This window comes from Pan paniscus, chromosome 6, assembly GCF_029289425.2.
Source record: "Pan paniscus chromosome 6, NHGRI_mPanPan1-v2.0_pri, whole genome shotgun sequence".
NCBI lineage: Eukaryota > Metazoa > Chordata > Mammalia > Primates > Hominidae > Pan > Pan paniscus.
The window spans coordinates 39,889,894-39,915,057 of record NC_073255.2 but is presented as its reverse complement, the minus strand read 5'-3'; the positions used below and the strand labels follow the sequence as shown (position 1 = coordinate 39,915,057).

At 36.6% G+C, this 25,164-nt stretch overlaps 1 protein-coding gene and 1 long non-coding RNA gene across 2 annotated transcripts in view; one reads left to right on the top strand and one right to left on the bottom strand.

Moving 5' to 3' along the window:
* LOC117980919 (probable C-mannosyltransferase DPY19L2) overlaps positions 1 to 23,594 on the top strand; it is a 117,957-nt gene extending 94,363 nt beyond the window's left edge. Inside the window, 3 exon segments of the mRNA XM_055115830.1 lie at positions 11,258 to 11,357; positions 12,763 to 12,888; positions 21,407 to 23,594. Coding sequence (XP_054971805.1) covers positions 11,258 to 11,357; positions 12,763 to 12,888; positions 21,407 to 21,557 — 377 coding nt within the window. The 3' untranslated portion in view covers positions 21,558 to 23,594.
* LOC117975402 (uncharacterized) overlaps positions 1 to 25,164 on the bottom strand; it is a 104,338-nt gene that overhangs the window by 39,402 nt on the left and 39,772 nt on the right. The gene's annotated exons all lie outside the window — the stretch shown is intronic.

Here is a 25,164-nt window from a genome sequence, read left to right as displayed (position 1 = left end):
TTGGTCATGATGAATAATCTTTTTAATGTGTTATTGAATTCAGTTTGCTAGTATTTTGTTGAGGATTTTTGCATTAACATTAATCAGAAATTTTGGCCCATAGTTTTCTTTTTTTGATGGGTCTTTGTATGGTTTTGGTATTAAAGTGATATTGGTCTCATACAATGGATTTGGAAGTATTCCCTCCTCTTGTATTTCCTGGAATCGTTAGAGTAGGATTGATATTAGTTCTTCTTTAAATGTTTGATAAAATTCAGCAGTGAAGCCATCAGGTTCTGGGCTTTTCTTTGCTGAGAGACTTTTCATTAGAGATTTGATCCCATTACCTGTGATTGGTCTGTTCAGGTTTTGGATTTCTATATAGTTCAATCTTGGTAGGTTTTATGTATCTAGGGATTTATCCATTTCTAGGTTTTCCAATTTATCGGCATACAGTTGCTCATGGTAGTCTCTGATGATCCTTTAATTTCTGCAATATTGGTTATAATGTCTCCTTTTATTATCTCTGATTTTATTTATTTGGGCCTTCTGTCTTTTTTTCTTAGTCTGGCTAAAGGTTTGTTAATTTTGTCTTTTCAGAAAACCCGTTGATCTTTTGTACTGTTTTCTTCATTGCAATTTCATTTATTTCTGCTCTGATCTTTATTATTTCATTTCTCTTACTAACTTTGGGTTTTGTTTGCCCTTTTCTAGTTTTTTAAGATGTATCATTGAGTTGTTAATTTGAGGTTTTTCTTCTTTTTTGATGTGGGCACTTACAGCTATAGACTTCCCTCTTAATACTGCTTTCGCTGTATCCCATAGGTTTTGATGTGTTGTGTTTTCATTATCATTTGTTTCAAGAACATTTTCAATTTCCTTCTTAATTTCTTTATTAACCCACTGGTCATTCAGGAGCATATTCTTTAATTTCTATGTTTGTAGAGTTTCCAAAATTCCTTTTGCTACTGATTTCTAGTTTTTTTTCCATTGTGGTCAGAGAGGATACATTACATTGTTTCAATTCTTAAAAAATGTTTTAAGGCTTGTTTTGTGGCCTATCCTTGTTTTGTGGTCTATCCTTGAGGAATGATCCACGTGCTGAGGAAAAGGATGTGTATTCTGTAGATGTTGGATGAAATGTTCTGTAAGTATCTGTTTGGTCCTTTTGATCTATAGTGCAGATTAAGTTCAGTGTTTCTTTGTTGATTTTCTGTCTAGATGACCTGTCCACTGCTGAAGGTGTGGTGTTGAAGTCTCAGGCTATTGTTGTATTGGGATCTGTCTCTCTCTTTTGCTCTGATAATATTTGCTTTATATATCCGGGTGCTCCAGTATTGGGTGTATATATATTTACAATTGTTATATACTGTTGCTGAATGAACCCCTTTATCATTATATAATGACCTTCTTTGTCTCTTTTTATAGTTTTTGTCTTGAAATCTATTGTGTCTGATATAAGTGTGGCTATTCCTGCTCTTTTATGGTTTCCATCGGCATGGAATATAATTTTCCATCCCTTTGTTTTCAGTCTATATTTGCCTTTATAAGTAAAGTGTGTTTCTTGTAGGTAACAGATTCTTAGTGTTTTGTTTTATTCAGCTACTCTTTGTCTTTTGATTGGAGAGTTCATCCCATTTACCTTCAGAGTTATTATTGTTAAGGACTTGCCCCTGCCATTTTGTTATTTGTTTTCTCATTGTTTTGTGGTCTTCTCTTCCTTCCTCTTTTTCTTTCATTGAAGGCTATTTTCTCTAGTGGTGTGTTTTAATTTATTGCTTTTTATTTTTTGTACATCCATTGTATGTTTTTAAAATTGAGGTTACCATGAGGCTTGCAAATAATATCTTATAACCCATTATTTTAAACTGATGACAACACTGATTGCATAAACAAGCCAAAAGAAAGCTAATAAAAATTCTAAACTTTAACTTCATCTCCCCACTTTTTACCTTTTTCTTGTTTCTATTTATATCTTACTGTACTGTCTCTTGAAAAGTTATTGTAGTTATTTTTTATTGGTTCATCTTTTTGTCTTTCTACTTATCATATAAGTAGTTTATATACCATAATGACACTGCTATAATGTGTTTCTCTGTGTACTTACTATTACCAGTGAGTTTTGTACCTTCCGATTATTTCTTCCTCATTAATGTCCTTTTCTTTCAGATTGAAGAACTCCCTTTAGCATTTCTTATAGGATAGGTCTGGTGTGAATGAAATTTCACAGCTTTTGTTTCACTGGGAAGTCTTCTCCTTTAGGTTTGAAGGACATTTTCTCTGGATACACTACTCTCAGGTAACAGGTTTTTTCCTTCACTTTAAATATGTCATGGCATGCTCTCCTGGCCTGTAAGGTTTCCACTGAAAAGTCTGCTGCCAGATCTATTAGATCTCCATTGTATGTTATTTGTTTCTTTTCTCTTGCTGCTTTTAGGATCCTTTCTTTATCCTTGACCTTTGGGAGTTTGATATTAAATGACTTGAGTTAGTCTTTGGGTTAAATCTGTTTGGTGTTCTATAACCTTCTTGTGCTTGAATACTGATATTTTCTCTAGCTTTGAGAAGTTCTCTGTTATACTTTTGAATAAACTTCCTACTGCTGTCTCTCTCTACCTCCTCTTTAAGGCCAATAACTCTTAGATTTTTCCCTTTAGAGGCTAGTTCTAGATATTGAAAGTATGCTTCATTCTTTTTTATTCTTTTTTCACCTCCTCTGTGTATTTTCAAGCAGGCTGTCTTTAAGCTCACTAATTCTTTCTTCTGCTATTAAGAGACTGATACATTCTTCAGTGTGTCAGTTGCATTTTTCAGCTCCAGAATTTCTGCTTCTTTTTAATTATTTCAATTTATTTGTTAACTTTATCTGATAAGATTACTAATTCCTTCTCTGTGTTATCTTGAATTTCGTTGACTTTCCTCAGCACAGCTATTTTGAATTCTCTGTCTGAAAGTCCACATATCTCTGTCTCTCCAGGATTGGCCCCCTAGTGCCTTATTTAGTTTGTTTGGTGAGGTCATGTTTTCCTGCATGGTTTTGATGCTTGTGGATGTTTGTCGGTGTCTGGGCATTGAAGAGTTAGGTATTTATTATAGTTTTTGCAGTCTGGGCTTGTTTGTACCCATCCTTGTTGGAAAGGCTTTCCAGGTATTCAAAGGGACTTTGATGTTGTGATCTAAGTTTCTGGTCGCTGCAGCTGTATCTGCACTAGGAGGCACCCCATGCCCAGTAATGCTGAAGCTATTGCAGACTGTTAGAGGTACTACCTTGGTGGTCTTGGATAAAATCCAGAATTCTCAGGATTATCAGGCAGAAGCTCTTATTCTCTTCCCTTACTCTCTCCCATATGGAGTCTCTCCCTCTCTCTTTCTCTGTGCTAAGCTGCCTGGAGCTGGGGGTGGGGTGATATAAGCATCTCTGTGGCCACCACTACTGGGAATGTGTTGGGTCAGACCTGAAGCTAGCACAGCACTGGGTCTTACCCAAAGCTCATTGTAACTACTGCCTAGCCACCACCTATGTTTGCTCAAGGTGTAGGGCTCAACAGTCAGCAGGTGGCAAAGCAAACCAGGCTGGTGACCTTCCCTTCAGGGTGGCAAGATCCCCCAGGTCATAGTCAGGTCCAGAGATGCTGCTGTCCAGGAGCCAGGACCTGGAGTCAGACACCTTAGAAATCTACATGATGCTCTATTCTACTGCAGCTGAGCTGGTGCTGAAACCACCAGACAAAGTCCTTCCCACCCTTCCTTCCCCTTTCCCCAGGCAGAGGGGTCTCTCCTCATTTCCACCACTATCACAGGCCCATGGGAGGTAGTGCCTGGCTACCGCCAACATTCACTTAAGGCCCAGGGACCTTTCAGTCAGCTTGTGGTGAGTGCTGCCAGGCCTGGAACTCAACCTTCAGGGCAGAGGGCTCTCTTTCAGCCCAGGGCAGATCCAGAAATGCCACCCAAGAGCCAAGGCCTGGAATCGGGGACCACAAGAGCCTGCTTGGTGCTGGTCCCCACTGTGGCCAAGCTGGTACCTAAGCTGATTTTTGGTTCTTATGAAGGTGCTTTTTATGTAGATCGTTACCAAATTTGGTGTTCCTGAGGGGAGGATGAACAGTGGAGGCTTCTACTTGGTCATCATGCTCCACCTCCTCTCCAACATAGTTTTTTATAGTAGATCTGAATAATATGTCTTATCCTTATTACTGATTTTATTGTGCTGATTAAAAATGATAGTAACCTTCACAATTATGTAATTGTTTTTTTTTATTATACTTTAAGTTTCAGGGTACATGTGCACATTGTGCAGGTTAGTTACATATGTATACATGTGCCATGCTGGTGTGCTGCACCCACTAACTCGTCATCTAGCATTAGGTATATCTCCCAATGCTATCCCTCCCCACTACCCCAACCCCACCACAGTCCCCAGAGTGTGATATTCCCCTTCCTGTGTCCATGTGATCTCATTGTTCAGTTCCCACCTATGAGTGAGAATATGCGGTGTTTGGTTTTTTGTTCTTGCAATAGTTTACTGAGAATGATGATTTCCAATTTCATCCATGTCCCTACAAAGGACATGAACTCATCATTTTTTGTGGCTGCATAGTATTCCATGGTGTATATGTGCCACATTTTCTTAATCCAGTCTATCATTGTTGGACATTTGGGTTGGTTCCAAGTCTTTGCTATTGTGAATAATGCCGCAATAAACATACGTGTGCATGTGTCTTTATAGCAGCATGATTTATAGTCCTTTGGGTATATACCCAGTAATGGGATGGCTGGGTCAAATGGTATTTCTAGTTCTAGATCCCTGAGGAATCGCCACACTGACTTCCACAATGGTTGAACTAGTTTACAGTCCCACCAACAGTGTAAAAGTGTTCCTATTTCTCCACATCCTCTCCAGCACCTGTTGTTTCCTGACTTTTTAATGATTGCCATTCTAACTGGTGTGAGATGATATCTCATTGTGGTTTTGATTTGCAGTTCTCTGATGGCCAGTGATGATGAGCATTTTTTCATGTGTTTTTTGGCTGCATAAATGTCTTCTTTTGAGAAGTGTCTGTTCATGACCTTCGCCCACTTTTTGATGGGGTTGTTTGTTTTTTTCTTGTAAATTTGTTTGAGTTCATTGTAGATTCTGGATATTAGCCCTTTGTCAGATGAGTAGGTTGCAAAAATTTTCTCCCATTTTGTAGGTTGACTGTTCACTCTGATGGTAGTTTCTTTCGCTGTGCAGAAGCTCTTTAGTTTAATTAGATCCCATTTGTCAATTTTGGCTTTTGTTGCCATTGCTTTTGGTGTTTTGGACATGAAGTCCTTGCCGATGCCTATGTCCTGAATGGTAATGCCTAGGTTTTCTTCTAGGGTTTTTATGGTTTTAGGTCTAACATTTAAGTCTTTAATCCATCTTGAATTGATTTTTGTGTAAGGAAGGGATCCAGTTTCAGCTTTCTACATATGGCTAGCCAGTTTTCCCAGCACCATTTATTAAATAGGGAATCCTTTCCCCATTGCTTGTTTTTCTCAGGTTTGTCAAAGATCAGATAGTTGTAGATATGCAGTGTTATTTCTGAGGGCTCTGTTCTGTTCCATTGATCTATATCTCTGTTTTGGTATCAGTACCATGCTGTTTTGGTACCAGTACCATGCTGTTTTGGTTACTGTAGCCTTGTAGTATAGTTTGAAGTCAGGTAGTGTGATGCCTCCAGCTTTGTTCTTTTGGCTTAGGATTGCCTTGGTGATGCGGGCTCTTTTTTGGTTCCATATGAACTTTAAAGTAGTTTTTTCCAGTTCTGTGAAGAAAGTCATTGGTAGCTTTATGGGGATGGCATTGAATCTGTAAATTACCTTGGGCAGTATGGCCATTTTCACGATATTGATTCTTCCTACCCATGAGCATGGAATGTTCTTCCATTTGTTTGTATCCTCTTTTATTTCCTTGAGTAGTGGTTTGTAGTTCTCCTTGAAGAGGTCCTTCACATCCCGTGTCAGTTGGATTCCTAGGTATTTTATTCTTTTTGAAGCAATTGTGAATGGGAGTTCACTCATGATTTGGCTCTCTGTTTGTCTGTTGTTGGTGTATAAGAATGCTTGTGATTTTTGTACATTGATTTTGTATCCTGAGACTTTGCTGAAGTTGCTTATCAGCTTAAGGAGATTTTGGGCTGAGACAATGGGGTTTTCTAGATATACAATCATGTCATCTGCAAACAGGGACAATTTGACTTCCTCTTTTCCTAATTGAATACCCTTTATTTCCTTCTCCTGCCTGATTGCCCTGGCCAGAACTTCCAACACTATGTTGAATAGGAGTGGTGAGAGAGGGCATCCCTGTCTTGTGCCAGTTTTCAAAGGGAATGCTTCCAGTTTTTGCCCATTCAGTATGATGTCATAGATAGCTCTTATTATTTTGAAATATGTCCCATCAATACCTAATTTATTGAGAGTTTTTAGCATGAAAGGTTGTTGAATTTTGTCAAAGGCCTTTTCTGCATCTATTGAGATAATCATGTGGTTTTTGTCTTTGGCTCTGTTTATATGCTGGATTACATTTATTGATTTGCATATATTGAACCAGCCTTGCATCCCAGGGATGAAGCCCACTTGATCATGGTGGATAAGCTTTTTGATGTGCTGCTGGATTCGGTTTGCCAGTATTTTATTGAGGATTTTTGCATCAATGTTCATCAAGGATATTGGTCTAAAATTCTTTTTGGTTGTGTCTCTGCCCGGCTTTGGTATCAGAATGATGCTGGCCTCATACAATGAGTTAGGGAGGATTCCCTCTTTTTCTATTGATTGGAATAGTTTCAGAGGGAATGGTACCAGTTCCTCCTTGTACCTCTGGTAGAATTCGGCTGTGAATCCATCTGGTCCTGGACTCTTTTTGGTTGGTAAACTATTGATTATTGCCACAATTTCAGCTCCTGTTATTGGTCTATTCAGAGATTCAACTTCTTCCTGGTTTAGTCTTGGGAGAATGTATGTGTCGAGGAATTTATCCATTTCTTCTGGATTTTCTAGTTTATTTGCGTAGAGGTGTTTGTAGTATTCTCTGATGGTAGTTTGTATTTCTGTGGGATCAGTGGTGATATCCCCTGTATGATTTTTTATTGTGTCTATTTGATTCTTCTCTCATTTTTTCTTTATTAGTCTTGCTAGCAGTCTATCAATTTTGTTGATCCTTTCAAAAAACCAGCTCCTGGATTCATTAATTTTTTGAAGGGTTTTTTGTGTCTCTATTTCCTTCAGTTCTGCTCTGATTTTAGTTATTTCTTGCCTTCTGCTAGCTTTTGAATGTGTTTGCTCTTGCTTTTCTAGTTCTTTTAATTGTGATGTTAGGGTGTCAATTTTGGATCTTTCCTGCTTTCTCTTGTGGGCATTTAGTGCTATAAATTTCCCTCTACACACTGCTTTGAATGCGTCCCAGAGACTCTGGTATGTTGTGTCTTTGTTCTCGTTGGTTTCAAAGAACATCTTTATTTCTGCCTTCATTTCGTTATGTATCCAGTAGTCATTCAGGAGCAGGTTGTTCAGTTTCCATGTAGTTGAGCGGTTTTGAGTGAGATTCTTAATCCTGAGTTCTAGTTTGATTGCACTGTGGTCTGAGAGATAGTTTGTTATAATCTCTGTTCTTTTACATTTGCTGAGGAGAGCCTTACTTCCAAGTATGTGGTCAATTTTGGAATAGGTGTGGTGTGGTGCTGAAAAAAATGTATATTCTGTTGATTTGGGGTGGAGAGTTCTGTAGATGTCTATTAGGTCTGCTTGGTGCAGAGCTGAGTTCAATTCCTGGGTATCCTTGTTGACTTTCTGTCTTGTTGATCTGTCTAATGTTGACAGTGGGGAGTTAAAGTCTCCCATTATTAATGTGTGGGAGTCTAAGTCTCTTTGTAGGTCACTCAGGACTTGCTTTATGAATTTGGGTGCTCCTGTATTGGGTGCATATATATTTAGGATAGTTAGCTCTTCTTGTTGAATTGATCCCTTTACCATTACGTAATGGCCTTCTTTGTCTCTTTTGATCTTTGTTGGTTTAAAGTCTGTTTTATCAGAGACTAGGATTGCAACCCCTGCCTTTTTGTTTTCCATTTGCTTGGTAGATCTTCCTCCATCCTTTTATTTTGAGCCTATGTGTGTCTCTGCATGTGAGATGGGTTTCCTGAATACAGCACACTGATGGGTCTTGACTCTTTATCCAATTTGCCAGTCTGTGTCTTTTAATTGGAGCATTTAGTCCATTTACATTTAAAGTTAATAGTGTTATGTGTGAATTTGATCTTGTCATTATGATGTTAGCTGGTGATTTTGCTCGTTAGTTGATGCAGTTTCTTCCTAGTCTCGATGGTCTTTACATTTTGGCATGATTTTGCAGTGGCTGGTACCGGTTGTTCCTTTCCGTGGTTAGCACTTCCTTCAGGAACTCTTTTAGGGCAGGCCTGGTGGTGACAAAATCTCTCAGCATTTGCTTGTCTGTAAAGGATTTTATTTCTCCTTCACTTATGAAGCTTAGTTTGGCTGGATATGAAATTCTGGGTTGAAAATTCTTTTCTTTAAGAATGTTGAATATTGGCCCCCACTCTCTTCTGGCTTGTAGGGTTTCTGCCGAGAGATCCGCTGTTAGTCTGATGGGCTTCCCTTTGAGGGTAACCCGACCTTTCTCTCTGGCTGCCCTTAACATTTTTTCCTTCATTTCAACTTTGGTGAATCTGACAATTATGTGTCTTGGAGTTGCTCTTCTCGAGGAGTATCTTTGTGGCGTTCTCTGTATTTCCTGAATCTGAACGTTGGCCTGCCTTGCTAGGTTGGGGAAGTTCTCCTGGATAATATCCTGCAGAGTGTTTTCCAACTTGGTTCCATTCTCCCCATCACTTTCAGGTACACCAATCAGACGTAGATTTGGTCTTTTCACATAGTCCCATATTTCTTGGAGGCTTTGCTCATTTCTTTTTATTCTTTTTACTCTAAACTTCCCTTCTCGCTTCATTTCATTCATTTCATCTTCCATTGCTGATACCCTTTTTTCCAGTTGATCGCATCGGCTCCTGAGGCTTCTGCATTCTTCACGTAGTTCTCGAGCCTTGGTTTTCAGCTCCATCAGCTCCTTTAAGCACTTCTCTGTATTGGTTATTCTAGTTATACATTCTTCTAAATTTTTTTCAAAGTTTTCAACTTCTTTCCCTTTGGTTTGAATGTCCTCCCGTAGCTCAGAGTAATTTGATCGTCTGAAGCCTTCTTCTCTCAGCTCGTCAAAGTCATTCTCCATCCAGGTTTGTTCAGTTGCTGGTGAGGAACTGCGTTCCATTGGAGGAGGAGAGGCGCTCTGCGTTTTAGAGTTTCCAGTTTTTCTGTTCTGTTTTTTCCCCATTTTTGTGGTGTTATCTACTTTTGGTCTTTGATGATGGTGATGTACAGATGGGTTTTTGGTGTGGATGTCCTTTCTGTTTGTTAGTTTTCCTTCTAACAGACAGGACCCTCAGCTGCAGGTCTGTTGGAGTACCCTGCTGTGTGAGGTGTCAGTGTGCCCCTGCTGGGGGGTGCCTCCCAGTTAGGCTGCTTGGGGGTCAGGGGTCAGGGACCCACTTGAGGAGGCAGTCTGCCCGTTCTCAGATCTCCAGCTGCATACTGGGAGAACCACTGCTCTCTTCAAAGCTGTCAGACAGGGACATTTAAGTCTGCAGAGGTTACTGCTGTCTTTTTGTTTGTCTGTGCCCTGCCCCCAGAGGTGGAGCCTACAGAGGCAGGCAGGCCTCCTTGAGCTCTGGTGGGCTCCACCCAGTTCGAGCTTCCAGGCTGCTTTGTTTACCTAAGCAAGCCTGGGCAATGGTGGGCGCCCCTCTCCCAGCCTATCTGCCGCCTGGCAGTTTGATCTCAGACTGCTGTGCTAGCAATCAGCGAGACTCCGTGGGCGTAGGACCCTCCGAGCCAGGTGTGGGATATAATCTCGTGGTGCGCCGTTTTTTAAGCCGGTCCGAAAAGTGCAATATTCGGGTGGGAGTGACCCGATTTTCCAGGTGCGTCAGTCACCCCTTTCTTTGACTGGGAAAGGGAACTCCCTGACCCCTTGTGCTTCCCAAGTGAGGCAATGCCTTGCCCTGCTTCAGCTCACACACGGTGTGTGCACCCACTGAGCTGCGCCCACTGTCTGGCACTCCCTAGTGAGATGAACCGGGTACCTCAGATGGAAATGCAGAAATCACCGGTGTTCTGCGTCGCTCAGGCTGGGAGCTGTAGACCGGAGCTGTTCCTATTTGGCCATCTTGGCTCCTCCCACTGTAATTGTTTTTTATACAAAAGTACCAGGAAGTAAGCATTTGGTCTTCTGATATTTCAAGAGAGGAAATGGAAGCCAGATAGATTTTGATGTATCTCTAGTTATGACCAAATTTATACATGTTATTACTCCAAAAAGTACTACTAGCAAGTAGTGAAATGATTTCATGGCATGTATAAATGGTGTCAAGTCAAATGGTAACTCTGAGAACTTAATTAAAGACGATCTGCGGGAAGAAAACAATGTTTTCCTTTTTTTATGGCACATCCACAGGACCACAGTTCACCAGCCACAAAAGTCATTGGAAAAAATGTCCCATGAGACTTGCCCTTCATAGCAGTCTCTCAGGTCCTGGCATTTCACATTCTTGGAACAGATGTGACATTTTACATTCTTTTTGTTTCATGTGTGTCTGTAGTCCTGCTGTTAGCATGGTGCTCTAGCATAGCAGGAAGCTTCAGTGAAGCAGCTAAGAGGGCAGGCTCTGGAACTTCCTAGCTGTGCAGTCTTGGGCAAGTCACTTAACTTGGCTGTGTCTCTTCATCATCTACAACAGCAGTCTGCAACCTTTTTGGCACCAGGGACTAGTTTCGTGGAAGACCATTTTTTTCCACAGAACTGGGGGGTAGGGGGTGGTTTCTGGATGAAATTGTTCCACCTCAGACCATCAGGCATTAGATTCTAACGAGTGTACAACCCAGACCCCTCACATGCTCAGTTTGTAGATTCTACAAAGTAAGAACAGAGGACCTACCCCTTAGAATTGTGAAAATTATTTCTTGTTAAAATATGGAGCACAATTTCTATCACCAAGATAGCATTTAACAAAAGTCAGCTATTATTATAGTAGATAATGAATAACTATTGAGTTAATAAAAAGAATGAGGTCCATGGTCATGTAAATAGGCATCATCCTTCTTAATTTGGGTTCACATATTAGAGGTGAGTTTAACTTCTGAGTTTCTTTAATACATTTAATTGAAGAATATATCCTTTTTTTTTCAGATGCTGTCTTCGCAGGTGCCATGCCTACAATGGCAAGCGTCAAGCTGTCTACACTTCTTCCCATTGTGAATCATCCACTTTACGAAGATGCAGACTTGAGGTTGGCAGCTGATGAGTATTTCTTCAAGACTCACTTGGCGACTCCCAATTCTTAGGAATTGGGAAAATTTTTACACACACACACGCATAGACACACATACACACACACAAACTCGTCCTCATTTTCATGCTGGAAGTTAAAAAAAATGACAATAACCATCCAGAAATGACAATACGTACCTGTTGCCTCTGGAGCAAGCAGACCTCTGAAAACTGAAAAATGCAAAAGCCAGTTTTTCCCAAAGTGACAAATGTGTCACATATTTATGATGTGTGTGTGTATTCCAGTAAAACTACTAGGTAGTTGGAAGAGTAGGTAGGATGGATTTTACTCACAGCCATGGTTTGCCAACCCCTGCTCTACACCACAAGCCCCACTCTGATTTAAGAAATGATTTCTAGATCTTACTGGTGGCCAATGACTAGCTTTTTGTGACAGGTAGAAAAAGTACATGAAAGTTGCTATTATATAGTACGTGCTTTAATGAAAATTTAGAGTATTTTTGCTAGTCGATTATGAGAACTCTAGTTTCCATTGATGTCTAAAAGTTTTGCTTTCCTTAAATGGCTGGTTTAAAAAATTATTTTGGTTATTCTAGTAGTTGTCAGGGTAATCATTTTTAAAAGTGGATTTTTGGCCTATTGTTAGAGGCAAATGTTTAAATTATTTAAAAGTTTTAGGTCTGCTGTCTAGGAGCCAGGGCTTGGAGTCAGACACCTTAGAAATGTACCTGATGCTCTCTCTGTTCTACTGCGGTGAACTGGCATGGAAACCACTGTGGTGACTGAGCATCCCATATGCTTGAAATTCTAAGCAATATCCAATGCATAAGTGATAGTTTGTCAGGATTTTGTAAGAACTCCCACTACGGTCGAATCACCTATTGTACCATATTTTAGTGACCATCCCCATTTCTCAAGATTCTGTGAAGGTGCTTTTCCTACCTCTTCTGATACCATGGATGTCCATTGTCTAAGTGTTCTACTTGATACACTAAATTTCAATTCATGTATTTGTCAGAGCTTCTTTAGATGAAATTAAGCATTGAAAGATGTGTTTTCACTACATTCAGTCTCTGTCAGAATATATTCTCTGAAAACTGTGTGAATTATGAGAAGAAAATTGTATATCCTAAGCTGCTCTCTGCTCCCAGTACAGCTTTAGACTATCTTATACAGTAATGAGCAGTATATGCAAAATTAAATTGCTGTAAGTTTTATTACATTCAAAATATAAGTAGGAATATGGAAACTGCCATCCCCAAAATAGTTGATGCTGTTTTGAGTCATGTATATCAGTGTTCCATCCAGTGAGTATTGAGATTTCAATTTGCTAGTAAGATTTTTTTAGTCTATTCTATTATCATTTATTTTAAAATCTTTTAAACTATTGTTTAAATTTAAAGGGCTCGGACAAAAATAGTTTATTCTACATATAGTCGAAAATCTGCCAAAGAAGTAGGAGAGAAATTGTTGGAGTTACATGTGAATTATTGTGTTTTAGAAGAGGCATGGTGCGTTGTGAGAACTAAGTGAGTATTAACCCTATGCTATCTGATATGGTATATTTTTGAGCAACAAATGTTTCACTTTATTACAGTAGTCCTGATTCTTTAAGAATTTTTATTTTAAATTTATTAAAATATTATCCTGGTACCTTAGTTTAAATTATTTCATCTAGGGACGTAAAACTATACTACCAATGAAGTAGAATTTAATTCCAAACATTATAGTATATTTAATATCCTGATTTTTCCATTTAACATCTTCTACTTAGCTTTTTTCATAATTTTTGAAATATTTATGAAAATTTTTATTAGATATCTGAAATATGGATTTGACTTTACAGCAAGGTGAGATACTGGCATTCTGTATTATAGCTGAATTATATTGGATTTGTAAGACTTAAAAGTGACAAAACCCAAAATGACATAAGGAAAACATTCCTAATTAAAATTTTTTAATTTCTGAATTTTGAATCTCTAAGAATCATAAAATTCTAAGATGTGTAATTGATCTTATGAGGCCTTTGTTTAGACTCCTAAGCACAGATATTAGCTGCTGCACATGACAGGAAATTCAGGCACATTAATTGTCTCCTAGAACGACACATTGGCAATCAGAAGAACAAAACAGGTTCTACAGTCACTTCAGTATATCATTTACAATGTGCAAAAGGTTTCAGAGATGCAAACTGAAATGAGAAAGTATGACCAATACTCTGAAAAAAATAAGTTAATAGAAACCGATTCAAGTAGGTCCAGATGTTGGATTTAGCAGCCAAAGACTGCAAAGCCACTATTACAAATACATTCAAAGGCTTAAGAAAAATGTATTCAATGAATTAAAAGAAAACGTGGTATCCATTAGTGAAGAGCTATGGAATCTCAGCAGAGAAATAGAAACACTCCAGCCCCCACGGAAATTCTAGAGCTGAAAAGTATAATAAATGAAATGAAAATCATTTACATGTACTCAACAATTCTGAGATGAAAACAGAACATTTGAACAGAAAATGCAGTGAATTTGAAGATAGATCAAGAGAGAATAGTTAATCAAAAGAACAGGAGCCAAAAAGATTGAAAAATAACCAAAGTCACAGACCTATGTAACATTAAGTAGTTCAACACATGCATAATTTTAGTATTAGATGTAATGAAAAAAAGAACATGACAGAAAAAATACTGAAGAAATGTTGGCCAAAAATTTCTCAAGTTTGATAAAAGCTACTAACTGAGAGATCCGCTAAGCTCAACAAATCCAACTGGGTGAAGCCCAAAGAAAACCAAAGCAAGGAACATTATAGTCAAAACGGTAAAATCAAAGATTAAGAGAAAATCTTGAAAAGAGAAAAAAATGATATGCTATATAAACATCTGACTTCCCAACATAAATAGTGGAAATTATCAGACACTGGAATGATAGTTCAAAGTGCTGAAGAATAAAAATCAACAATTCTATATTTAATGAAAGTATCTTTTTAAAATGGAGGCCAAAAATACATTTTTCAGATCAACAAAATCTAAGATAATTTGTTGGTAACAGATTTATACTTCAAGATGGACAAGAAGTTCTATCAGCTGATGAGAAATGATGCCAGATGGTAACTCAGGTATACAAGAAATACTGTGATGCGCTGGAAATGGTAAATATGTGGATATTAATCACTATACATTTTTCTTCTCTGAAAATCTTTAAAAGACATTATTTAAGGCAAAGGTGATACCATTATATTTTTTAGTTTATGACAGAAATTAAATATACATGACAATAGCACAAAAATTGAGTAAACCTTGGAAATGTACGATTTACTAGAAATAACCCAATTTAAATGGTAAGTAAATCATGATATGTTAAAGATGCTTGTTGTCATCCCTATCAAAACCACTCAAAAAAATAAATAAAACAGTGGGGAAAAAAAGAGCATAATGGCAATAGACATGGATGAGCCTGGATACATTAAGTGAAATAAGTCAGCCACAGAAAGATGAATAGTGCATGTTGTCACTCATGTGGAAGCTCAAAGAAGTAGCTCATAGAAGTAGAGTAGAATTGTGGTAATTAAAGGCTGAGTGGGAAGGGTAGGGAGGAGAAGAAGATACAGAGAGGTTGGTTAAGAGATACAAAACTACAGATAAATAGAAGGAATAAGTTATAGTGCTCTCTGGCACTGTAGAGTGAATATTAGTTAACAGTAATTTATCTTTATATGTCAAGAAAGCCAGAACAGAGGATTTTGAATGTTCCCAGCACAGATGGTAAACATTTGTGGTGATGGATATCCTAATTACCCTTATTTGATCATTACACATTGTAATTATGCATTGAAATATCACTCTATACTCCATAAATATGTACAAGTATTACTTGTCAACTAAAACTAAAAGGGGAAAAAACCTAAACATATAACTAACTTAAGACCCAGCAATTGTATTGGGCATTTTTTCCCAGAAAGGTGGAAAGTTATATTCACACAAAATTCTATAGAAAAATGTCTATAGCAGCTTTATTTGTAATAGCCTAAACCTGAAACAACCCAGATGTTTTTCGCAAGGTGAATGATTAAATAATAGTGATCTATTCATACCATGGAATACTGCTCAGCAACAGGATCAAACTATTGATACACTCAAGATCCTGGATGAATCTCCAGAGAATTGTTTGAATGAAGAAAAGGCAATCCCCAAAGGTTACATACTGTATGATTCCATTTGTATAACTGTCTTCAAATGACAAAATTATAGATATGGATGATCTGTGGTTGCGAAGGGTTAGGGTGGGGTAGGAATATGGGGGGAGTATAGTATGTGTGGCTGTACAAGGGATCTCTGTGGTGATGGAAATGCTCTCTATCACCATTCTATCAATGTGAATTATCTGGCTGTGATATTATACAAATGTTCAAGATGTTACCATGGCGGAGGACACTGTCTAAAGACTGTACAAGAGCTACTTGTATTATCTCTCACTTAATGTGGATCTCCAAATGTCTTGAAATAAAAAGTTTTTTAAAAAAAACAAAAGAGCACAATAGCAAGCCTATATCAAACCATATCAGTAATTTCAAAGTGAAAGAGGACTAAATTCTTCCAAACAAAAGGTGGAGATTGGCAAACTGAATACAAGAGCAAAACCTATCTATGGACTGCCTGCAAGAGGTGCATTTTAAATACAGATAGATATGTATATTGGCTGAAGGAAAAAGAATGGAAAAGATATCATGTGAGTAAACATTAGAAAAGCTGAAGTGAAAAATGTATAAATATCAGAGAAGATAGATGTTAAGACAAAGAATATTACTAGAAATGACTATGTTTTATAATGCAAAATAGTTCAGTACAGCAGAAAGATACAATAAGTTGAGTGCATATGAACTTAAAAGAGAACTTCAAAATATATGAAGCAAAAATTGACAGAACCCAAAAGGCAACAAACAAGATTAAAATGGAATTATAAAAATCACTCAATCCAAAATAAGGCAGAAGAAGTGGAAAAGGGAGATGAAGATCAGATGGAACAAAGAGAAAACACCGAGAAGACAGACTTAAATCTACCCATATTAATTATCACATTAAGTGTAAATGGACTTGTGGTAGGCTGAATAATGAGCCACCCACGATGGCCATGTCCTAATTCCCAGAAATTGTGAATTACGTTACTCACATGGAAAAAGGAAATTTGCAAATGTGATTAAATTAATGCTCATGAGATGTGGAGATTATCCTTATTATCCAGGTAGGACAAATGTAATCACAAAGTCTTTATAAGGAGGAGGCAAAAGAGTAAGAGATCAAAAAGGCGATATGATGGTAGAAGCAGAAGTTGGAGTGATATAAGGCCACAAGCCAAGGAAGGAGGCCAGCTTCTAGGGCTGGAAAAGGCAAGGAAGTGGATTTTCTTCTAGAGCCTCCTGAAGGATTGGAGCCCTGCCAATACCGTGATTTTAGATTTATGAGCTCCAGAATTTGAAAGAGAATAAATACATGTTGCTTTAAGCAACTGTTTTTGGTAATTTGTTATAGCAGCAATAGGAAACGAATATAGCTCTAAACACCACAAATGAAAAGCAAGAATTGTCAGATTGCATAGGAAAGCAAGACCCTACTATAGGCTACTTTCAAGAAATTTACTTAAATATAAAGAAACGAAGAGGTTAAAAGTTAACAGATAGGAAAAGGACATGTGATGCTACTACTAGTCAGTGAAAGCTGGTGTGGCTGTAATAACATCAAAGTACATTTGAATGCTAAGAATATTATCAAGGTTAAACAAGGATTTTTAAATGAAGAAGGGATCTATATTTCAAGAGGATGTAGCAACTCTGAACATTTATGCACTTAGATAAGAGAGCATCAAAAATATGAAACACAACTGATAGAACTTTAGGAAAAAATAGACAAATCTACAGTATAGTTAGAAATTTTAATAGCCATGTCTAAATAATTTGTAGAACAAATAAAAAGAAATTTGGCAAGAATATGGAAGACTTGAATGATGCCATCAACCAATATGACCTAATTGACATTTATAGTACACACCACCCTAGAACAGCAAAATAGACATTCAAGCACACGCAGACTATTTATCAAAAAAGACCATTTTCTAGGCCACAAAGCAAGTATTGACACATTTAAAATACTTTAGATCATGTAAAGTACAATCTCTGACTACAATGAAATTAAATTAGAAATCAGTAACATAATTCTATATGGAAATTCCCTCAAATGTTTAGAAACTAAGTAATACACTTCCAGATAATCCATGGTCAAGAAGAAACAAAAGGAGGGTTAGTTTCAATGTATGTTGACCTAAGGGAAAATGAGAACACCATCCCGCTATTTGTGGGATGCAGATACAGCAGTAGAGAGATTGGTTTTTATGTTGAATGCCCATAATAGAAAAAGAAGAAAGGCCTCATATCAGTCACTCAGCTTCGCCTTAAGGAACTAGAAAAAAAAGAATAAGTAAACTCCAAAAGAAAGCATAAAGATCAGAATCAAAATCAGTGTGTATTTCCTCCCAAAACAGGGAAAAGTCAGTAAAACCAAACACTGATTCTTGAGAAGATTAATAAAATTGATAAATTCCTACCCAAACTAAAAGATTGAAGACAGAAATTACTAGTATCAGAAATAAGAAAGATTTTATCACTACAGGATCTGAAGAAATGAAAAGGATAATGAGGGAGTTTTAGGAACAACTTTATTCCACTAAGTAGGACAAAATAGATAAAATGGACAAGTTCCTTGAAAGATGCAAAATCAAAGCTCACTTAAGAAATAGAAAATCTTATATCTATTACCTTATTATGAATGACCTTGTATCTATTAATAAAATTATATTTGTAGTAAAAAGAATTGTCACAAAGAAAACTTAAGACAGATATCTCCACTGGAAATAATTCCAATTCTACAAACTAGTCCAGAAAATTCAAAAGGAGGGATTACTTCCCAACTGGTTCTGTGAGGTCAGCATTATCCTGATACCAACATGAGAGAAACATTACAATAAAAGGAAACAACCAATCAAAATTTATCATGAACACATATGTGAAATTTTTAAGTAAAATTGCAACAAATGAATCCAGCAATATATTAAAGAAAGACAATATATAATGTGCAAGTGGAGTTTATCCCAGGAATGCAAAGTTGTCTCACTATTTGAAAACCAATCAAGTGAATTCACCATAGTAACAAACTGAAAAAGAAAGACCGCATCATCGCGCATCATCCTCTCAGTACGTTCAGGAAAAAGTATTTGACACAATTCAGTATCCATAACTGATTAAAAACTCTCAGCAAACTAGGAGTAGAAGGTAACTTGCTACTAAGAATCTAAGAATATAAAATTTCTAGGAGAAAATATGGAAGAAAATTATTGTAACCTTGGATTAGGCTAAGATTTCTCAGATACAGTAACATAATCATGATCCACAAGAGAACACATTGATAAATAGGACTTCATTAAAACTGTAAACCTCTGCTTTTTTATAAACTGTTAGGAAGAATTAAAAGATAAACCACAGTCTGGGAGAAAATATTTTCAAAGCCTATGTCTGATAAAGGACTTTCTCTAGATGTATTAAAAACTCTCAAAACCCAATAATAAGAAAACAACCCAATTAAAAATGGACAAAACAGGCCGGGTGCAGTGGTTGGCTCATGCCTGTAATCCCAGGATTTTGGGAGGCTGAGGCGGGTGGATCACCTGAGGTCAGGAGTTCGAGATCAGCCTGGCCAACATGGCTAAACCCCATCTCTACTAAAAATACAAAAAGTTAGCCAGGCGTGATGGTGGGCGCATATAATCCCAGCTACTCGGGAGGCTGAAGCAGGATAATTACTTGAACCCAGGAGACGGAGGTTGCAGTGAGCCGAGATTGTGCCGTTGCACTCCACTCGGCCACAGAGCAAGACCTTGTCTCAGAAAAAAAAAAAAAAAAAAGGACAAAAGGACAGATGGCAAATAATCACACAAAAAGATGCTTGATGTTACTAGTGATTTGTGAAATGCAAGTGAAAATTACAGTGAGATGTAACTAAACACTTAATAAAATAGCTATAATTGAAAAAAAAAACTGCCAAGTGTTGCTGACACTATGGAGGACTTAGAACTCTCATACACCAGTGGTGCAAAAGTACTATGGTACAACCACTCTGCAAGACAGTTTAGCAATTTTAGAAAAAGTTAAACATACAACTACTGTATTTATTAAAATAAAAGAAAGCATATATCCATCCCAGTAATTGTACACAAATGTTCATAGCACTTTATTTTCTGTATTAGCCCCAAACTGGAAACAATCCGCTTATTTATCAGCAGATGAATGTATAAACACACTATTAGAATATCCAAACAATGTAAATATTACTAATAAAAATGAACGAACTATTGATACAGCAATATGGATGGATCTCAAAATAATTCTACTGAGGACAAGAAGCCAGACAAAAAAGAAAGCATACAATAATTAGGATTACAAAAGGGCAGAAGTAAACTTTTGGGAGAGATGGATATGTTCATGATTTTTATTGTGGCTGCTGTTTTACAAGTATATACCTATGTTAATATGTATCCAAGTGGATACTAAATATGTGCAGCTTATTGAGTAATTATTGAGCAATTACGCCTTAATACATCTGCTAAAAAAATCTGGCAGACTTTTACCCAGAATATACAAAGAACTCTCACACCTCAATAAGAACCAACACAAAATTTGGCAAAATATTTGAATAGAAATTTCACCAAAGAAGATATTTTGAATCATCCATAACCATACTATAATGATTAAAATTACAAAAACTGATACAACTTAAACTCTCATGCATTGTTGGTGGAAATGGAAAATGGTGCATCTACTCTGGAAAACAGTTTTGAACTTGCTTATAAAGATAAATCCACACTTAATCATACATAACCATGCAACCCAGCAATTCCACTCCTAGGTGTTTCCCTAAGAGAAATGATAACATATGTACACAAAAAGCCTTGTCCATGAATGTTTATAGTGGCATTGTTCATGGTAACCAAAAACTCAAAACATCTCAAATGTTCATTAACTTGCAAATGGATAAACAAATTGTGTTCTCTATGTACAATGAAATATTGTTTAGCAACAAAAAGGAAGGAACTACAGCTCAGATATGAATATCAAAAACATGCTATGGTAAAGAAGCCAAAAATGAAAAGACTACATAATATATTTATATGAAATTCTAGAAAAAGCAAAACTATAGTGCAGAAAGTACAGTAGTTGCCTGAGGCCATGTTTGGGGAAGATGGTAGATTGCAAAAGGGCACAGGGAACTTGTGGGGGTGATGGACATTTTCTGTATTACGATTGTGGTAGTGCTTACACATCTATACACATTTGCCCATACCTGGCAAACTTTACACATAAAATAGGTGAAGTTTTATTGTGTATAACTTATACTTCAATATAGATGTTAAAAAATTAGAAATCAATTTTGTCTGACTCCTTCCCTTTAATGACTGCCATCCAGGATTACTCTCTAGGGAGGAAAGTGTCTCATTTAGCCCAGTCGTAGAGCCACCCAAAATGGGAAAGCATTGAAGAAAACAAATTGCCATAAGAGTCTCCTGTCCCTGCCTTGGATGATTTCACGCTAATCCAAGGCAGTTTATGCTAAAAAATGTGAAATTCATCAGGAATTCGATTAGGTTTTAATTTGTCTTATTTTACTACAAATGGGCCTTATGTTTAGATGGTGATGGCACTTGGAAATTATATTTATGTTTGTTTCATCTTGAAAGTGTGCTTTTACATATATATTTATGAATGTATATTGAAGCTTTATTATTAGGATATGTCTTTCATTTGGTTAAATGAGATGTGAAAATGCAACATGCTTAATTTCATTCTATTTTTTAAATTGCTAAACATTGAAATTGTTTTTTGAAATGACGCTTTAAAATATTTAACTTATGAAATAAATTTGTCTCTGAAAATCTAGATGTTGTGTTATGTATCTATTTTCTCTAGACAGGAATACATTTCTAATATGGATATATATGTCTGTCTTTTTTCAGGCCTGGTTGCAGTATGCCTGAAATGTGGGATGTGGAAGACCCTTCCAATGCAGCTAACCCTCCCTTATGTAGCGTCCTGCTCAAAGATGCCAAGCCTTACTTCACCACAGTATTTCAGAATAGTGTGTACAGAGTATTGAGGGTTAACTGAGAAGGAAACTACCCATTACACTATGGCACAATGTGGTGTGTCAAAAACAATCACCCTTTGGCTTATTTACATTAATAAAAATCACAAGCTTTAATAACAGACACTTAAAAATAAGATAAAAATGGATTGAAAGTTTCTCTGATTACTAAAAGGTAAATTACTTTTCTGTTCATTGAATGTCAGCCTTATTAAGCTTGTCATATAAGTTATTAAATCATTCATGTCATACTGCATAAACAAGTGTTCATTTCAGAATTTTAAAGAAAAATGTATATAAAAGAACAATGAATTTTAATAAATCAAGGGTACGTAAGTCCTTTTTCATCCAACTAGGTGAATTGCTTCAGATTTTCCCTAGTACCAGAGTGTACCTGCTCAAACTCTTTGAACCACTTAAGGCAGAAGAATGCAAGCTCTGAAATGACATCCTTAAAATGCTGATACTGATCACAACCTCTTTACCTCTGTGAGCAAATTGTAACAGTGTGTCTTTTAAGGTGTTTTTATTTTACCAGCCCTTAAGAAAGATCTCTAATACCTTTTAATACTTTTTTTTATAATTTCAAGTTGAAGTGTTTTTAAAAACACCTTGTTTTGTAACATTTTGAATCTCTTGAGATGTATTTACCCCACTAGATACATATTTGCCACTGGTTAGTTCTCCGTCTAAGCTCAAGAGGTTATTCATCTCTCTTTAGATTCCAATGGTTTTTCTTTTAACATCCAGGTAAAATAGAAACTGCTATGGTATACAACCAAATTTTGGGGTTAAACATAATCAGAAAAGAAAATCCAGTTAAATTTATGAAGTGAGATTTTCAGATCCTAGATCTTGAATAAAGCAAACGTCTTTTCATCTTGATGGCCCCAAAGCTTGTTGGTCATGGTCTTTATTTCTGGCCACTATCATCTTCTTAAATAATATATTTTTAAGCCCTCATTTATTTTTGGTTTTGGATGAGGAAAGTCATGTTTTCTAAGTCCTCTCCCCTAATAAAACCTACCCAACAATAGTGCTTTGAAAAGTGGTAGTTATCTTGAAGATAGATACTCTTGCCAAATGCAAAGATAGATAAACATTCTTTTTGTCTGCTTTATAAACATGAAATATGCCAGATCTATAGTATTTTAATGTGCATCTACTTTAAATGAGTCATCTTGGGGTTTTTATAATTCCCTTATATTCTTGCCCCTCTACACTTGAAATAACAAAATGCCTTAATTTTATAGATTAGTTCTCTTATAGCAGACAGGCAGCTATATGCAGCAAAACCAGTAAAGTTATTTTTCAACTTTAATAGTTGTAAAATATTTTATAACAGAATACATAACAGCTAAGAAAACATGCCACATTTTATTTTAGCATTTTCAAATAATTTGTTGTTGGTGTAAGCACAGGATAAAAAAGGAGAGCGTCAAAGAAAAGAGACATAACACCTAACATTCATAAAAATTAACAAAGTAAAGTATATTTTGGATGATGTTTTTACAGGAAATAATAGTTTAAATAAGTTGGTAGAATTTTTTAAATGGTACTGTATTAGCTAATAAAATATTCAGTACATATATATGTTTGGATTTATGCATTAAAAAACTAATAAAATTATTTCCAACTTATGTATTTATAAATTATTTTGGTACGGGAGACAAAGCATCTAAGAAAGCATGCCGCACATTTTACTTATTTTAGCATTTTCAAATAATCTGTTTCAGTGATGTGTGGGACAAAAAAGGAAAAGAGACATAACACCTAACATAAAATTAAAGTAACACATTTCAGATGATGTTACAGTAGCAAAGACTTGTAACTAACCCAAATACCCATCAATGATAGACTGGATAAAGAAAATGTGTCACATACACACCATGGAATACTATGCAGCCATAAAAAAGGATGAGTTCATGTCCTTTGCAGGGACGTGGATGAAGCTGGAAGCCATCGTTCTCAGCAAACTAACACAAGATCAGAAAACCAAACACCATATGTTCTCACTCATAAGTGGGAGTTGAACAGTGAGAACACATGGACACAGAGAGGGGAACATCATACAGGGGCCTGTTGGTGGGGGGTGGGGGTGGGGGGCAAGGGGAGGGAGAGCATTAGGACAAATACCTAATGCATGCAGGACTTAAACCCTAAATGACGGGTCGATAGGTGCAGCAAACCACCATGGCACATGTATACCTATGTAACAAACCTGCATGTTTTGCACATGTATCCCAGAACTTAAAGTAAAATAAATTTTAAAAAGTCAGTGGAACTCAACAAAAAATGGATGAGCTGTACTAATAAAATGTTCCATACACATACGATGTTTTCATATATATTTATGTTATTTTCATATACTATCTGTGTTAAGTAACTGTAAAGCCCTTGAAGATCCTGTTTTCTGTCTTTTCTCATCCTTCACAATGCATACATTTTGAAATTGAAATTGTTCTCATATAAAGGGAGAAATCAGGTTGCTGGGCTTACTAGCCATGTTTACACTGGCAGTGCTTTCTTAGCCATTAGAAATGATTCTGTATAGTCTTACACAGAAGGCAATATACTATGATGGAAATAGTGTTAGCTGTGCAACGAGATGTATCGAAGTTTGAATACTGCTTCTTCCATTAGTTAGGTACCTACCATGTATTCAAAAGATATTCATTAAACACTTACTGTATGTCAGGCACCATGCTATGGTTGGTCATGTTACTTAACTCCATGAGCTTTCTTCACCTGTAAAGTAGAACTCACAATACCTACTTGGCAGGGTCATTATGAGGATTAGTGAAACAAAGTTTTGAAGTACCTGGCACATAAAGGCACTCAACAAACACTAGTTTCTTCTGCACTACCCCCTACAACTCACTAATAACCATTTCAGTAATATCAAGTTACAGAGTGAGGTTAGCTCATTTCAGAATTCCAAATAGTCTCACCTTTATTTGATGTCAACAAATAGGAGTACTGGGCTGCAGCTTGTTCTTACACAAATTGTTCTACTGAATTCTTGCCTGTATAAATTTTATTTTTTATTCTTTTGAAACATGACAAGATTTTCACTTAATTCAATGAAGCTTTTTCCATAGTTTCTAGGATCCTATGTTTGCACACTAATCTGAAACTATGGCTAGAAGTGAGGTGCACACAAGCTGCAACAATTCCTTCATCTGCTTCATCCAGTTGTCAGAAGCAAATGCACAGCTTCAACAGTATCTGTGTTCTACCACTTTGCTGCTGATAGACACCAAAAATCTGAGTACTTTAATAATAAAATTATGTTTATTTTTTTACATGTTCCTATTATACACGAAGGACAAACTCATAGAAAAATTAGTTTTGAAAAAAGGACATTTTAAAGAAGGGGACAATTATATATATACATACACATAGCAGCAAAAATGGCAATAGCTCAAAAGTGGTTAAGATATACATACAGACACTGCAATGAACATCTTAGTGCATACTTCATGATTTTAAAGTTATTTCCATAGGATAGATTTCATAAAGTTAAATTTCCTTAAAAAAAACTGTGGACACCCTTAAAGCCTTCAATGCAGTTAGCCTCAAATTACCTTTGCAAAGGTATGTGTGCACCTTTTGGATTGTATGCACCAC